This window comes from Salmo salar, chromosome ssa19, assembly GCF_905237065.1.
Source record: "Salmo salar chromosome ssa19, Ssal_v3.1, whole genome shotgun sequence".
NCBI lineage: Eukaryota > Metazoa > Chordata > Actinopteri > Salmoniformes > Salmonidae > Salmo > Salmo salar.
In genome coordinates, this window is record NC_059460.1 from 81,989,293 (window position 1) to 82,008,113 (window position 18,821).

General features: G+C 44.1%; 1 protein-coding gene across 2 annotated transcripts in view; it reads right to left on the reverse strand.

The window, feature by feature from the left end:
• Positions 1 to 10,692: 10,692 nt before the first annotated feature.
• The window catches only part of LOC106579720 (nuclear receptor coactivator 2), a 226,057-nt gene continuing 217,928 nt past the window's right edge, over positions 10,693 to 18,821 (reverse strand). Inside the window, exon 22 of one of the 2 annotated variants that reach the window (XM_045702808.1) lies at positions 10,693 to 10,950. In XM_045702808.1, the coding sequence (XP_045558764.1) occupies positions 10,939 to 10,950 (12 nt within the window). In that variant the 3' untranslated portion in view covers positions 10,693 to 10,938. The remainder of the gene's footprint in view (positions 10,951 to 18,821) is intronic. The other variant, XM_045702809.1, reaches the window with a different exon arrangement.

An 18,821-nucleotide genomic window follows, 5' to 3' on the forward strand; every position in this document is an offset into this window, starting at 1 on the left:
TAGCCCAAACCAAACTGCGAGCAACAACTTTAATTTAAAAATCAAACATCAACTCGATTTATGTTCCTCATTACTTTTATTGTTGATAAATGAGGAAGATGAGGATATTGCCTATAAAACATTAGTTAAAAAAACACAAAAAAAAACGTCGCCACAGAAATCCTATGTAGGCTAATAATCGATTATGTTGCTTACTTCTATAATGTATAAATGCACCTAATTCCGTTAATAAAAATACTATTAAGGTAAAGTCTTGTTATTATGCCACTGGGAAGAAAATCCATAGGTGTAAGTGTTTGCAGTAGCCTATAAACCGGCGTTTCCCAAACTCGGTCCTTGGGACCATTAAGAATGCATGTTTTGGTTTTAGCTCTAACTACACAGCGGAATGAAATTATCAAAACTTGATGATTAGTATAAAACTATTTTTTTTTAAATACCAGCGAGGACAAAAAACCAAACCTGCACCGAGTTAATTTTAAAATGTAACCTTTACTTTACTAGGCAAGTCAGTTAAGAATAAATTATTATTTACAATGACAGCCTAACGAGGAACAGTGGGTTACCTGCCTTGTTCAGGGGCAGAACGACAGATTTTTACCTTGTCAGCTCGGTGATTCAATCCAGCAATGTTTCGGTTACTGGCCCAACGCTCTAACCACTAGGCTACCTGCTGGTTACTGGCCCAACGCTCTAACCACTAGGCTACCTGCTGGTTACTGGCCCAACGCTCTAACCACTAGGCTACCTGCTGGTTACTGGCCCAACGCTCTAACCACTAGGCTACCTGCTGGTTACTGGCCCAACGCCCTAACCACTAGGCTACCTGCTGGTTACTAGTCCAACGCCCTAACCACTAGGCTACCTGCTGGTTACTGGCCCAACGCCCTAACCACAAGGCTACCTGCTGGTTACTGGCCCAACGCTCTAACCACTAGGCTCCCTGCTGGTTACTGGCCCAACGCTCTAACCACTAGGCTACCTGCTGGTTACTGGCCCAACGCTCTAACCACTAGGCTACCTGCTGGTTACTAGTCCAACGCTCTAACCACTAGGCTACCTGCTGGTTACTGGCCCAACGCTCTAACCACTAGGCTACCTGCTGGTTACTGGCCCAACGCTCTAACCACTAGGCTACCTGCTGGTTACTGGCCCAACGCTCTAACCACTAGGCTACCTGCTGGTTACTAGTCCAACGCTCTAACCACTAGGCTACCTGTTGGTTACTAGTCCAACGCTCTAACCACTAGGCTACCTGCTGGTTACTAGTCCAACGCTCTAACCACTAGGCTACCTGCTGGTTACTGGCCCAACGCTCTAACCACTAGGCTACCTGCTGGTTACTGGCCTAACACTCTAACCACTAGGCTACCTGCTGGTTACTGGCCCAACGCTCTAACCACTAGGCTACCTGCTGGTTACTATTCCAACGCTCTAACCACTAGGCTACCTGCTGGTTACTGGCCCAACGCCCTAACCACTAGGCTACCTGCTGGTTACTAGTCCAACGCCCTAACCACTAGGCTACCTGCTGGTTACTGGCCCAACGCCCTAACCACAAGGCTACCTGCTGGTTACTGGCCCAACGCTCTAACCACTAGGCTACCTGCTGGTTACTGGCCCAACGCTCTAACCACTAGGCTACCTGCTGGTTACTGGCCCAACGCTCTAACCACTAGGCTCCCTGCTGGTTACTGGCCCAACGCTCTAACCACTAGGCTACCTGCTGCTTACTGGCCCAACGCTCTAACCACTAGGCTACCTGCTGGTTACTGGCCCAACGCTCTAACCACTAGGCTACCTGCTGGTTACTGGCCCAACGCTCTAACCACTAGGCTACCTGCTGGTTACTGGCCCAACGCTCTAACCACTAGGCTACCTGCTGGTTACTAGTCCAACGCTCTAACCACTAGGCTACCTGCTGGTTACTAGTCCAACGCTCTAACCACTAGGCTACCTGCTGGTTACTGGCCCAACGCTCTAACCACTAGGCTACCTGCTGGTTACTGGCCCAACGCTCTAACCACTAGGCTACCTGCTGGTTACTGGCCCAACGCTCTAACCACTAGGCTACCTGCTGGTTACTGGCCCAACGCTCTAACCACTAGGCTACCTGCTGGTTACTGGCCCAACGCTCTAACCACTAGGCTACCTGCTGGTTACTGGCCCAGCGCTCTAACCACTAGGCTACCTGCTGGTTACTGGCCCAACGCTCTAACCACTAGGCTACCTGCTGGTTACTGGCCCAACGCCCTAACCACTAGGCTACCTGCTGGTTACTGGCCCAACGCTCTAACCACAAGGCTACCTGCTGGTTACTGGCCCAACGCTCTAACCACTAGGCTACCTGCTGGTTACTAGTCCAACGCTCTAACCACTAGGCTACCTGCTGGTTACTAGTCCAACGCTCTAACCACTAGGCTACCTGCTGGTTACTGGCCCAACGCTCTAACCACTAGGCTACCTGCTGGTTACTGGCCCAACGCTCTAACCACTAGGCTACCTGCTGGTTACTGGCCCAACACTCTAACCACTAGGCTACCTGCTGGTTACTGCCTCCCCCCTCTAACCACTAGGCCACCTGCTGGTTACTGGCCCAGCGCTCTAACCACTAGGCTACCTGCTGGTTACTGGCCCAACGCTCTAACCACTAGGCTACCTGCTGGTTACTGGCCCAACGCTCTAACCACTAGGCTACCTGCTGGTTACTGGCCCAACGCTCTAACCACTAGGCTACCTGCTGGTTACTGGCCCAACGCTCTAACCACTAGGCTACCTACTGGTTACAGCAGGGAAACCCTGCTATAAACGAACAAATCAATTTCCGTTAGAACCAACAGGCCTATAATAATTTAAGAAATTATTCAGACGACCATAAAAACCCTCATCAGTAACTATCCAAAAGTTTCACGCAGAACTTTTGATTTTTATTTGAAAAAGTCAGTTTGGTGGAAACACACCACTGGTGGGGAAAAAAACGCATATTTTCTTTATGCGGATTTGAGTTATTTCAATATTTCCAACCAGAGGTTTGTTTCCATCAAAACGAATTTGTGGATAAAAGGTTGTGCGTGATGACGTAGTGCACAAAAAAAAAAAACGTTTGCACTAAAGTTCTCATGTACGAAATAAATAAAAAAAACTAGGTTTAATGTGTTTCCATTGCGTTTTACACTCTTGTCAGTGATTTTGTCACACAAATTGTTCCGATAAATGGCAAACTTTGCCCAATCTGGTTTTTCACGCAAGCTCTCTAAACAGTTCTTTGATACGTTGATCCGATGAGATGGATAACAGCAAGATCATTCTTATTTATTAATTGGCAGCTAAGCACCAATCATCATCATGTCACTAGCTAGGTTTTGCCATCCAATTGCCGACAGATTTTCATGCGAATAACTCTAGAATCTGTATAAATGAAATATGCACCTTTCCCCACCAGTGGTGTTTCCACCAAATGTACTTTTTTTGCGGATAAAAATCAGTGTATGATAAAGTTGTACACACAAAATGTACGTTTTTATAAAAAAAAAATATGTTTCCATCTCATTTTCAACTCTACCAACAGTTTATCACAAAAACTGTTACTTTTAATTAGCAAATGTGCCTAATCTGGTTTTGGCGCATGCGCTCCGTAACCAACAGCTCGCAGATACAGCGCGGGTAGGACAGTCTGCATGATGAGGTTATTATGGATAGGAGAGGGAATATTTTTATTTGTCAAACGGCAGTGAAGCATGTCACCAGAATAACACCCTCGATATTTATTTGAAATTAGCATCAAGATCACCGTGCACTTTCACCACCCTGTGAAGTTCATCATAAATTATTTAATCTGCAGCCTCATAAACGGCTTGGTTTCCGGAGTTTTAGTGGGACTACTACACACCAAATAATCATCGCGACTCAAAATGTACTTCTATATGATGGTTATTACATCAATATTTGCGCATATATCCTTTTTTTTTGCATAATTAATTTTTACCGACATAAAAAAAGATCCCACCACGTCAAACGAACAATGTACCTGTCGGCATTTATTATATTGTACCGAAACTTCCTGTTTCCGTCAAAGCGGTCATGGTTGTTTTGTCCTCCTCGCACCTTTCATCGAGAATACTGATGTGTATCCGACCGTGGAACACTTTTCAAATATGTCACACTCCCTTTAAATCAACTTTAGTTTTTTTTTGTCAGAGGATTAAAAACATGCACACTTTTGAAAACAATACGCTAATTATATATTTTTTGTAACTATAAAATGTCCTGGACAAATAACTTCATTTGTTTTGATGACTTTACACATTTAGTTTTGGGATCCACCCCTGTGAAACGTAATTTGCCTAATGAAGCGGAAGTGGAGAAGGACGGTCTCATTTTCATCCACGTTCCCCTCTCCTCGATTACCTTTGACCTTTTGTCAAAAGACGGCGAGAGGACGCAGGAGGTGAGCAAATGTAATGGATAAAAGACCAGTGAAATGTGTACTTGCAAGATCTCCCCTCAAAACAAGTGCAGCATCTATACAAATATATTAAAATATAAAATATAGAGGGACTACATTCAATGTTGCAATAACAGAATTCTTTATTTACAATGGTATTATTCAACATTAAAATTGCAAATAGCATCAGCTGAAGCCTTATTAGTTAACAACTTGCATATATAACTGTGTTTAAACTTCTGTCGGTATACCTAACTTTTTCATAAAATGCTCAACACTAAATATTACAAAACGGTGATGGGTGAGCGAACAAACAGTGTGATGTTTCTAGCGAACAATACGGCTGGAAGAATGCATCTCAGAGCAGTGGTTAACAACAAAGCTTTCATTCTCCAGAAAGTCCATAGAATATATGACATATTGCTTCAATATCCCATTGCATCGTTTTTTTCTCCATACAAACAGTTCTGTGACGAGGGGAAATGGAATTATGCAAATACAGCCTTTAACCAATCACAGATATGAGAGAGAGACTGTGACATCACCACCAACCAAGATGTGTTGAGCATTGATTTATCACCCATTTAATAATGTACATTATCACAATACAAATATAATACAGACAGCCTTATAATATACAAGAACGGGAACAGACAGTCTAAGGCAATATGCTACATTATTAGCATTAAGGTTCTTGCATTTTAGCGCTAAGAAAATTAGCAGACTATACAAAAACAGGACATATAAAAAAAAAAATCTAAAAAAAAAATTAAAGTTAAATAGAGGAATTATTTCGTAAATTGTTTTAAATTCAAATTTTTTTTTTGTGGCAAATAGTTTGTTTGCTCCAAGTACTGATACAAATTCTTTCAAAAAAAATGCATTACCTCATGGCTTGTATTCATTTTAAAATCTTAACAAATCTTTGGAAATTTGCAAAGGGGCGAGGGTAGTGATTTGTTTTGACATCCAGCTTTCATCAAAAGTGTGATCGATAAATTGTGATAAATCGTACACCAAAACAATGTGAATGCGCACCCTCCTCTGAGAGACAGAGCCCCATACCATAGAATTACAGATTAACATATGGAATCACTAAACGTTAGCAGCCCTATGCTCCAAAGTGCTATTTATTGTACCTCAGTGTCCAAAAAGGGACTGCTAGGACAAAGTACAGTATTCCCGAAATGTTTTCAGCGTAGAAATACTGATCTATCATCAGGTCCCCCCGTCCTTTGTCCATTCATTATAATGTAAAGACGAAACTGACCTTTGATCAGCTTTCTCCATGCCAATCCTAGCAGTTACCATTAGGGAAGTACACATAAAAACTGTTCTCAGACCTGGGCTTATGTGTAACTTAATCCATCAGGTTTGGGGCAGTTGTAGACCTAACAATCCAGTGAGAACAGTCTTTTACAGCTTCTCCAAGTGGTGGGTTGCATTCCAAAGGGGCTTCATTACATAAATAGAGGACAACTTTTGACCAAGGCCCATAGGGCTCTATATAAGGAATTAGGATATCAGCTGAGGTGCAGCCCAGCACTTTTACAGCCTCTTCTGATCTGAGGTCAGCCATGACAATACATTCAATTTATCTCAGACCCTCATCAAATACATGTATTATGCTGTACACACACACACACACACACACACACACACACACACACACACACACACACACACACACACACACACACACACACACACACACACAGCGAAGAGGGCGTTGCATGTTTCTCTGAGGGTGATGGACTATCACACTGTCTGGGCTGCTAATAGGCTCTTTATCCGAAGCAGATTTAACAGTTTGAGGGCCTGTTTCACTGATGAAACATAAGTAAGTCCGCCTCTGTCCTTCATTTTGTAATGAAAGGCTGGTAGAATTCATAACCCAATTTACAAGGCATGGGATATTTGGCTTGTTGTCCATGGTAATGTCTAGCTTAACATCGTTAGAAATAGCAACGTTGCTAGCATGAGCGCCCGTCTGTTTGTGCCATCATGCCAACTCCTTGTCACTAATTGTCATGACAACACTGAGTTGCCATTGGCAGCAGCGGAACAAGAACACAAATATACGAGACCAGGCTACAACATTTCAGGATTAGAGGATGTCGTTTTGAGATCGGAATGTGACTTTGATGCAACAATGGCGCTAAAACCACTATACCAGTTAAAGGGACGAGGGAATATGATGTCACCATCCCCCATTACAGGGGACGAGGGAATATGATGTCACCATCCCCCATTACAGGGGACGAGGGAATATGATGTCACCATCCCCCATTACAGGGGACGAGGGAATATGACGTCATTATAACCGTTACAGGGGCGAGGGAATATGATGTCATTATAACCGTTACAGGGGCGAGGGAATATGATGTCATTATAACCGTTACAGGGGCGAGGGAATATGACATCATTATACCCGTTACAGGGGCGAGGGAATATGATGTCATTATAACCGTTACAGAGGCGAGGGAATATGACATCATTATAACCGTTACAGGGGCGAGGGAATATGACATCATTATACCCGTTACAGGGGCGAGGGAATATGACATCATTATACCCGTTACAGGGGCGAGGGAATATGACATCATTATACCCGTTACAGGGGCGAGGGAATATGACATCATTATACCCGTTACAGGGGCGAGGGAATATGATGTCATTGTAAATGGATCTGTTTATTATAGTTTTACTGCCTGAGGTCAAAGTTCAAACACTATGGCTAATTCACTGTCTGTCTGTCAGGGCAGGGTGGCAGAGCAAGCTCCTGATACAATACTTTAACATGCATTCTTCCTTTCCCTTTCTCTGCTCCTAGCACCGTGCTCCTAGCGCTCCTAGCACCGTGCTCCTAGCGTTCCTAGCACCCCTAGCACCGCGCTCCTAGCACCGTGCTCCTAGTGCTCCTAGCACCATGCTCCTAGCACCGTGCTCCTAGCGCTCCTAGCACCGTGCTCCTAGCGCTCCTAGCACCCCTAGCACCGTGCTCCTAGCACCGTGCTCCTAGTGCTCCTAGCACCGTGCTCCTAGCGCTCCTAGCGCTCCTAGCACCGTGCTCCTAGTGCTCCTAGCGCTCCTAGCACCGTGCTCCTAGCGCTCCTAGCACCGTGCTCCTAGCGCTCCTAGCACCGTGCTCCTAGCGCTCCTAGCACCGTGCTCCTAGCGCTCCTAGCACCGTGCTCCTAGCGCTCCTAGCACCGTGCTCCTAGCGCTCCTAGCACCGTGCTCCTAGCGCTCCTAGCACCGTGCTCCTAGCGCTCCTAGCACCGTGCTCCTAGCGCTCCTAGCACCGTGCTCCTAGTGCTCCTAGCACCGTGCTCCAACCTCCAGCCATCTGAACCACATAGTTGATTCTGTGGACTCCATCCAGTATTACCTATATAGAACACCACTTCTGACCAGATCCCTACTGGCCCCAGACAAAAATACTGCACAATAAAGGGCATAGGGTGCCATTTGGGACACAGCCCATTACATGTGTGTCACTTATCCAGTCATGGCATACCAAGTGACTACTTAAAGGAAGGAAGAATTGGATGAGGGCCCAATAGGTCTCTGCTCTATCCTCGACTAGAAACCCGTGGTCAGAGAGGGAATGGCTGCATCCCAAAAGGCACACAGGATCCAGAGAGACTGGACAACATACCAGTTACTGTTGGGGCGGGGGGAATATGATGCCATAGGGCTCTGGTCAAAAGTAGTGCACTATGTAGGGAATAGTGTGCCATTTTATGATGCATCCTATCTGTTAATATGAGGGTTAATATCCAGGGTTCAGCACCACACTCCCTCCCTGCCGTCTCTAAACCCATGACAGCGCCGCTGCATAATCTGAGAGGAACGTTTAATCTGGATTAGAGTTTTTTTCAATACAAACCAGTAAAAGAAAAAGTAGCTGTTTTTTTAATACTGAGTCTGACGGAGCATAACATGTCCAGGAAAAAAAAATAGATTCTTAGTACTCGTTATTGCTTGTTTACTTACATCACACTGACAGACCAGAGCGGTTTGTACCTAGCAGCTTGTATGAAGCACCAAGACTCCAATCAACATCGAAAGCACACTTGTTCCATTTGATAGTTTTGTTGAGTTATATAACTGTATGGCTGTTGTTGAGTTTTGTCCCGTCTTTCTATCATGGTGCTAGCTATACGCTCAAGGCTGAGATGCAAGCGATAATCTGTACACTGTATATACAGCCCGCCCTCGGCCTACACCCACCCACTAGAGCCCGGACAGAGATAAACCCACCCACTCCTGTATCATACCGGTCTGACTCTCCTCTTCTCAAACAAACTTATAGCGGATGGTAGTCCAGACCAGACAGGGAGAAAACACACAATAAATAGGAAAGGAAACTCTGTTGTTAACTTGTATGTACAATCTGTCTGTATTTGGTTTTCTTGAACCGCATGATATAATTTCATTAAGTTCTGATGAAACTACGGGGACCAAAAGTTAAATCCATAATATTTCAAATTGATAGAATATGACAGAAGGTCCATTTTTACGCAGTTTTTCCACCACTTTTTTTTACAAATAATCATCTTGTTTGCTGCGATAATAAATCGAAAATAACTTACCAAAAAAAAATCTATACAGAAAAATACAACTTAATTTAATACACTATAACCCTTTGGACTAAATTTGTCTAATTATAATACAAAGCATTATTTTCAAATCAAACCATTCATCTACTGTGCTTTTCAAGATCGGTTTTCAAAACCATTTCTCGTCAGCCACCCTCATCATCATTAGGAAAACCAAAAAAAGGCAAAAAAAGTCTGAAAGTCGTTAGCTGTTCCGCTCCCTCCCTCCGCTGTTCCGCTCCCTCCCTCCGCTGTTCTGCTCCCTCCCTCCGCTGTTCTGCTCCCTCCCTCCGCTGTTCTGCTCCCTCCCTCCGCTGTTCTGCTCCCTCCCTCCGCTGTTCTGCTCCCTCCCTCCGCTGTTCTGCTCCCTCCCTCCGCTGTTCTGCTCCCTCCCTCCGCTGTTCTGCTCCCTCCCTCCGCTGTTCTGCTCCCTCCCTCCGCTGTCCTCCAGGATCTAAAACGTAACATTGGAGTCAGTTTGCTGCCATCGTGGAACGCAGAAAACGGTAGAAGGTAGAACGTGTTAGAACGTGAGAGGAACCCGAAGAAGAGGGGGAATCAAGCGAGGTGAAAAAAATAATAATAATAAAAACTGTTGACATTTTCTTGAGATGAGATTGCAAAAATGGCAGCTGACCACAGAGGAATTAAATTCATCTGAGGAGGATCCCACCGCTGCCATCAGTAGTCAGTCAACCCAGAGGGGCCTCTATGGGGCCTCCAGGCAAAGGGCGAGGGGCCTACTGTCAATCACCCAGAGGGGGAGGGGCCTTTCTGAAGAGGGAGGGGCCTATAGTCATACAGTAGAGTGGGAGTGGGCCTACAGTAACTCTGCGTCAATAACCAAGTGGGAAAGTGGTATTTACCACATACGACTGGGGAAAATCCTCTTGAACGCCCCTCAAACTGGCGGTAAACTAACTAGTGGTAAACTAACTAGTGGTAAACTAACTAGTGGTAAACTAACCAGTGGTAAACTAACTAGTGGTAAACTCATCCATCATCCCTGAGCTCCTACTTCTCCCACACGCTGACCTCTGATGTCACCTACTAAGGAAACGATCTCGATAACAGCATTTTTTTATGGCAGTTAAATGCAACAAAACATTATTTATAAAAAGAAATCTATTAAAAAAGGTTTTTGAACACTATAATTTGTTTTAAAAAGCTGTACTTTTTAGTTGATGGTTTGACGCAGCTTGTTAGCCATTAGCCAATCAGCATTTCTCAACGAGAAACTGGTATGTCCACCTTTCCACTTAGTTATGAATGTAGCATTAGTCACACTAAGGGGGAATGCAGACTGGACAGACAGAGACTGGTTCACGGGTTCTCCTTCAGAGAGGCGTTAGGTGTTCAAGGCTCGCCTCCCTAAACTCTGTGTAGTGCGGTACTTTCGACCAGGGCCCTGGCTCTGGTCAAAAGTAGTGCATTACGTAGGGAATAGGGCGCCATTTGGGATGAATCCAATAGAAGTCCCATCTTTTCTCTATCCCCCACTCCCCTCTTCACCCCTGGGTACTCCCCCTTCACCCCTGGGTACTGCCCCCCCCCCCTCCCCCTTCACCCCTGGGTACTGCCCCTCCCCCCCCCCTTCACCCCTGGGTACTCCCCCCTCACCCCTGGGTACTCCCCCCCTTCACCCCTGGGTACTCCCCCCCCCCCTTCACCCCTGGGTCCTACGGTGAGCCTCCTAGTAGGGACAGATACGAGGCAGAGTTTATGCCAGGTGGGTGAGGTTGGAGATCGGGTTGGGCTGGGTCAGGACACTGCCAGGTCCATTCAAAGAGCCGTTGGTTGATTGGTTGGTTGGTTGAAGATGAACCAGCGAGCTCATTGGATCCTGGGTATTAGCATCAAGGTGCTGGTTGGCTTAACGTTCCACCAGGGTTAGCAGTATTTCTGTAAACATATGAAGACAAAGAGAGTGGTTTCAGATACACTTATTACACACACCTTCACATATACTTAATTACACACATTTCCCATACACTTATTACACACATTTCCCATACACTTATTACACACATTTCCTATACACTTATTACACACATTTCCTATACACTTATTACACACATTTCCCATACATTTCTCATACACTTATTACATACATTTCACATACACTTATTACATACATTTCCCATACACTTAATTACACACATTTCCCATACACGTACTACATACATTTCCCATACACTTATTACATACACATTTCCCATACACTTATTACATACATTTCACATACACTTATTACACACATTTCACATACATTTCCCATACACTTATTACACACATTTCCCATACATTTCACATACACTTATTACATACATTTCACATACACTTATTACATACATTTTACATGCCCATCCAATTCACACACACTCAGATAGATTGATAAATTGTTATTTCACGATTAAAAACTCCCCTCTCCACACAGATGACCAAGTGGAGATGAACAAGGGGACCAACCCTCAACATAATCACCTCTATGCTCACACTAATGGTCGACGGTTTGAATAATTAACATCGTTTAAGTGCCAGTATAATTTCGATAGCTTGGCGTTGGAATAAATCAAGTGATTTTTTTAAACGTAACAGCCTGAAGTGCTCAAAGACAATCAAACTGTCCGTAGCTGCTGCTTGGTTAAATATTCATACTGGGTTAATAGGTTTAAAAGCAACAGAAGAGGCCCAACAACATTATACTCTGACTCTTTATTGACCGTGAGCCAGACCCCCTCCACGCCCCCCTCCCCAAACTGGGCCGTCGCGGTCACTTGGGGTGACGATGTCTCATAGTAATTGTTTTTAAGGTCAGCGTCCCTAAAGTTGGAAAATGTGTGATAGGGGTGACAAATCCATTGCTGTACTGCTATGACAAACAATGTCAGTATTTAATAAGTCACTACTCACTTATATACCCTTTTAAAGGGATACTTTGTGGATTTTGTCAAATATACCCTTTTATCTACTTCCCCAGAGACAGACGAACTCCCGGATACTATGTTTATGCCTCTGTGTCCAGTATGAAGGAAGTTAAGAGGTCATTTCGCAAGCCAATGCTAACTAGCATTGCACTGAACACTAGTTAGCAATAGTGCTAGCGCTAGTTAGCAACTTTCTTCAGACTGCAATGCGGAGACAAAAATGGTATCCCACGAGTTCATCTGACTCTGGGGAAGTAGATAAAAGGGCCTCGTTGCCAAAATCCAGAAGTATCCCTTTAATTGTATATCATCGGAAAGCTTAGATTCTCACAGCTATCGATCAGACATTTTCAGAATGTTTAGATCAACAGAATTTTGGCCTTTGACCGCCAGGGGTATATTTAATTATTTAATACATTTTTTATTTCACCTTTATTTAACCAGGTAGGCCAGTTGAGAACAAGTTCTCATTTACAACTGCGACCTGGCCATGATAGAGCAAAGCAGTGCGACAGAAACAACACAGAATTACACATGGGATAAACAAAACATACAGTCAGTAACACAATAGAAAAATCTGTATACATTGTGTGCAAATGAAGTGAGGTAAGGCAATAAATAGGCCAATAGTGGCGAAGTAATTGCAATTTAGCAAATTAACACTGGAGTGATAGATGAGCAGATGAGGATGTGCAAGTAGAAATACTGGTGTGCAAAAGAGCAGAAAAACAAACACAAATATGGGGATGAGGTAGGTAGTTGGTTGGATGGCCTATTTACACATGGTCTGTGTACAGTCGTGGCCAAAAGTTTTGAGAATGACACAAATTTTAATTTTCACAAAGTCTGCTGGATCAGTTTGTATGATGGTAATTTGTATATACTCCATCAGTCCTGTGTCATGCCAACAGTAAAGCATCCTGAGACCATTCACGACTGTACAGCTGCAGCGATGTGAGGGAGATATAAGTCTCCAACTTCAGTGATTTTTGCAATTCGTTCCAGTCATTGGCAGCAGAGAACTGGAAGGAAAGTAGGTGTTGGCTTTGGGGGTGACTAGTGAAATATACCTGCTGGAGCGCGTGCTACAGGTGGGTGTTGCTATGGTAACCAGTGAGCTGAGATAAGGCGGAGCTTTACGTAGTAAAGACTTATAGATGACCTGGAGCCAGTGGGTTTGGTGACGGATATGTAGCGAGGACCAGCCAACGACAGCATACAGGTCGCAGTGCTGGATGGTATATGGGGCTTTGGTGACAAAACGGATGGCAAGTTAGAACCATCCAGAGTAGTGATGCTAGTCGGGCGGGCGGGTGCGGGCAGCGATCGGTTGAAGAGCATGCATTTAGTTTTACTTGCATTTAAGAGCAGTTGGAGGCCACGGAAGGAGAGTTGTATGGCATTGAAGCTCGTTTGGAGGTTTGTTAACACAGTGTCCAAAGAAGGGCCAGATGTGTACAGAATGGTGTCGTCTGCGTAGAGGTGGATCAGAGAATCACCCGGAAAACAGGCCCTCCGATTTGACACACTGAACTCTATCTGAGGAGTAGTTAGTGAACCAGGCGAGGCAGTCATTGGAGAAACCAAGGCTGTTGAGTCTGAATTACCTGTATTAAATGACTTTAAAAAGGAGACCCTGATACATTTGAAACTTTGTTTGACAGGTGGTTCTGAAAGGCCATGAAATTACCTTTCAAATGATATATAATATAACAAAACTTTGAAAGCACCAGCAATCATTAATTAAAAAAAAGAGAATCACCCATATTGTGCCATTGGCCGAACGTTGTAAACTTAATAATATAGTTCCATGTAATGGGACAGCTATATTTTTGGATTATTATTTGGAACGGGTGAATTCTGTGATATCTACAAATCTTTTGTTAAAACCCCTTGTTCTAGCTGTGCGTGTGTGTGTGCAATGTGGTGCTTCCATCACCAAAGTTAAAATGCAAAAACACACCTGTTCAATTACATGGAATAATACGGCCAAGCTTCCAACATTGTAATATCAATGGCACTACATGTCAAAAAAAATAAATGTTTAAAACAAAAGTTATAGCTGGTGTTTTCAAATTAAATTATATATACATTTTGAAAAGGTAATTTTATGACCTTTCAAAACCACTTGGAAAACAACGTTTTTAAAGCTAATGTATACAGGTAATTCTGATATGTGCCCTAGAGGTCAAAGTTCTGTTGAACTGAACATTCCAAAAAAACCGTGTCTGATGGATAGCTGTGGATTTAAGCTTTCCGATGACATATGATTAAAGGGTATACACTGTCAGCAATAACCCTCTGACGGACAGTCCACACGGACCTGCCCTTTAAAAACACAGGGTACGTCCCGAATGCCACCTAAAAGTAGAGTACTATATAGGGAATAGGGTGCCATTTGGGATGCAAGATCGATTTGTGTACTACTCAGTCTGGCCACTACTAAGTGCACACTACTACTAATTACATCATCATCGTCGTCGTCATCTCAGCCTGGGTCAAACCCCCATAACTTTAGCTAGCATCATAAAGCTAATTAGACTAAATTATTCACTAGATGTTGTAGGGAGAAGGGGCGCAATTAAGTATACATACCTAGGCAGGGCGGGCAGAAACTGCATCCTAAGTGGCACCCTTTTCCATATAGTGCGCTACTTTTGACCAGGTCCCATAGGAAATAGTTTGCCGTTTGGGATGCAGCCTGGGTCTTGCTATTAGGCATTTTGTAATGCTTTTATCCTATCCGGGACCACATCCCCATTTTCGTTGTTTACTACTAAAACTCCTATGGGCTCCATTGCGTTTGTTTAGAACCAGTTAAGACTGGGCTTTATTGCCACTATGTCATGTTATGTCATGTCATGACAGGGCCACTCACAGTGGTTTTCTCGGGGGGTCATGGAGTTTCCTTGCACCCTCATTAGACCCCCTAATATTGTCTATGAGCTGTATACTGTATGTATGTTTACATACATTGCATTCGGGAAAATATTCAGACTTTTCCACTTTTTCCACATTAAGATACGTTAAAGCCTTATTCTAAAATGTATCAAATATTTTTTTCCCCCCTCATCAATCGACACACAAAATACCCCATAATGACAAAGCGAAAACAGGTTTTTAGAAATGTTTGCTAATTTACAACAACAAAAAATTATAAAACAGAAATACCTTATTTACATAAGTATTCAGAACCTTAGTTATGAGATTCGAAATTGAGCTCAGGTGCATCCTGTTTCCATTAATCAACCTTGAGATGTTTCTACAACTTGATTGGAGTCCACCTGTGCTAAATTAAATTGATTGGACATGATTTGGAAAGGCACACACCTGTCTATATAAGTTGACAGTGAATGTCAGAGCAAAAACCAAGCCATGAGGTCGAAGGAATTGTCCGTAGAGCTCTGAGACAGGATTGTTTTGAAGCACAGATCTGGGGAAGGGGTACCAAAACATTTCTGCAGCATTGAAGGTCCCCAAGAACACAGTGGCCTCCATCATTCCTGTTAGGGCTAGGGGGCAGTATTGACACGGCTGGATAAAAAAACGTACCCGATTTAATCTGGTTACTACTCCTGCCCAGTAACTAGAATATGCATATAATTATTGGCTTTGGATAGAAAACACCCTAAAGTTTCTAAAACTGTTTGAATGGTGTCTGTGAGTATAACAGAACTCCTATGGCAGGCCAAAACCTGAGAAGATTCCATGCAGGAAGTGGCCTGTCTGACAAGTTGTGTTTTATCTTGGCTCTTTTTATTGAAGACTGAGGATCTTTGCAATAACGTGACACTTCCTACGGCTCCCATAGGCTCTCAGAGGCCGGGAAAAAGCTGAAGGATATCGAGGCAGCCTCTGCCTGAAACACTTTATCGCGTTTGGATAGTGGCTGGTCAGAGTACTGTGGGCTTAGGCGCGTGCCTGAGTCGACCGAATGCTTTATTTTCTTTCCTCTGTTTACCTAAATGCAGATTCCCGGTCGGAATATTATCGCTTTTATACGAGAAAAATTGCATAAAAATGGATTTTAAACAGCGGTTGACATGCTTCGAAGTACAGTAATGGAATATTTAGACATTTTTTGTCACGAATTGCGATGCTCGTGACCCTTATTTACACTTCGGATAGTGTCTTGAACGCACGAACAAAACGCCGCTATTTGGATATAACGATGGATTATTTTGGACCAAACCAACATTTGTTATTGAAGTAGCAGTCCTGGGAGTGCATTCTGACGAAGAACATCAAAGGTAATCAAACTTTTGTAATAGTAAATCGGAGTTTGGTCAGGGCTAAACTTGGTGGGTGTCTAAATAGCTAGCCGTGATGGCTGGGCTATCTACTCAGAATATTGCAAAATGTGCTTTCACCGAAAAGCTATTTTAAAATCGGACACCTCGATTGCACAAAGGAGTTCTGTATCTATAATTCTTAAAATAATTGTTATGTTTTTTGTGAACGTTTATCGTGAGTAATTTAGTAAATTCACCGGAGGTTTGCGGGGGTATGCTAGTTCTGAACGTCACATGCTAATGTAAAAAGCTGGTTTTTGATATAAATATGAACTTGATTGAACAAAACATGCATGTATTGTATAACATAATGTCCTAGGTGTGTCATCTGATGAAGATCATCAAAGGTTAGTGCTGCATTTAGCTGTCTTCTGGGTTTTTGTGACATTATATGCTAGCTTGAAAAATGGGTGTATGATTATTTCTGGCTGGGTACTCTGCTGACATAATCTAATGTTTTGCTTTCGTTGTAAAGCCTTTTTGAAATCGGACAGTGTGGTTAGATTAACGAGAGTCTTGTCTTTAAAATGGTGTAAAATAGTCATATGTTTGAGAAATTGAAGTAATAGCGTTTCTAAGGTATTTGAAAATCGCGCCACGGGATTACACTGGCTGTTGCGTAGGTGGGACGATTTCGATGGTCACTCTGACAGAGCTCCAGAGTTCTTCTGTGGAGATGGTTGTCCTTCTGGAAGGTTCTTCCATCTATGTAGCACTCCACCCATCAGGCCTTTCTTGTAGATTGGCCAGACGGAAGCCACTCCTCAGTAAAAGGCACATGACAGCCCGCTTGGAGTTTGACAAAAGGCACCTAAAGGACTCTCAGACCATGAGAAACAAGATTCTCTGGTCTGATGACTCTTCGGCCTGAATGCCAAGGGTCTTGTCTGGAGGAAACCTGGCACCATCCCTATGGTGAAGCATGGTGGTGGCAGCATCATGCAGTGGGGATGTTTTTCAGCGGCAGGGACTGGGAGACCAGTCGGGATCGAGGGAAAGATGAACGGAGCAAAGTACAGTGAGGTCCTTGATGAAAACCTGCTCCAGAGCACTCAGGACCTCAGACTGGGGCGAAGATTTACCTTCCAACAGGACAATGACCCTAAGCACACAGCCAAGACAACACAGGAGTGGCTTCGGGACAAGTCTCTGAATGTCCTTGAGTGGCCCAGCCAGACCCTGATCTAACATCTCTGGAGAGACCTGAAAATAGCTGTGCAGCGACACTCCCCATCCAACCCGACAGAGCTTGAGAGGATCTGCAGAGAAAAATACAGGTGTGCCAAGCTTGTAGCATCATACCCAAGAAGGCTCGAGGCTGTAATCGCTGCAAAAGGTGCTTCAACAAAATGCTAAGTAAAGAGTCTGAATACTTATGTACATGTGATATTTCAGTTTCATATTTTCTTGTTTTTTTTCCTAACATTTCTTAAAACCTGTTTTTGCTTTGTCATTATGGGGTATTGTGATGTCATTATGGGGTATTGTGATGTCATTGTGGGGTATTGTGATGTCATTGTGGGGTATTGTGATGTCATTGTGGGGTATTGTGATGTCATTGTGGGGTATTGTGTGTAGATTGATGAGGGGAAAAAACTATTTAATCCATTTTAGAATAAGTAGCGAACCTACACAAGTTACTGGGGAATCCATGGCCAATAAGTAGCGAACCAACACAAGTTACTGGGGAATCCACGGCCAATAATTAGCAAACCAACACAAGTTACTGGGGAATCCACGGCCAATAAGTAGCGAACCAACACAAGTTACTGGGGAATCCACGGCCAATAATTAGCAAACCAACACAAGTTACTGGGGAATCCACGGCCAATAAGTAGCGAACCAACACAAGTTACTGGGGAATCCACGGCCAATAATTAGCAAACCAACACAAGTTACTGGGGAATCCACGGCCAATAAGTAGCGAACCTACACAAGTTACTGGGGAATCCACGGTCAAAAAGTAGCGAACCTACACAAGTTACTGGGGAATCCACGGCCAATAATTAGCAAACCAACACAAGTTACTGGGGAATCCACGGTCAATAAGTAGCAAACCAACACAAGTTACTGGGGAATCCACGCTGCCTACTTTCTATTCTACTATTCTACTCCAGTAACTGGACGCCACTCTGGTCTGGTGGGAGTGTGACCGCCGTGTCGTCTCGCCACAGCCAACTGTCCGGCGCTCTGCAGGGATCCTTCCTCGAAGGGGTCTCCCCCTTTCACTAGAGAACGGAGGGGTCTCCCCCTTCACTAGAGAACGGAGGGGTCTCCCCCTTCACGAGAGAACGGAGGGGTCTCCCCCTTCACTAGAGAACGGAGGGGTCTCCCCCTTTCACTAGAGAACGGAGGGGTCTCCCCCTTCACTAGAGAACGGAGGGGTCTCCCCTTCACTAGAGAACGGAGGGGTCTCCCCCTTCACTAGAGAACGGAGGGGTCTCCCCCTTCACTAGAGAACGGAGGGGTCTCCCCCTTCACTAGAGAACGGAGGGGTCTCCCCCCTTCAGTAGAGAACGGAGGGGTCTCCCCCTTCACTAGAGAACGGAGGGGT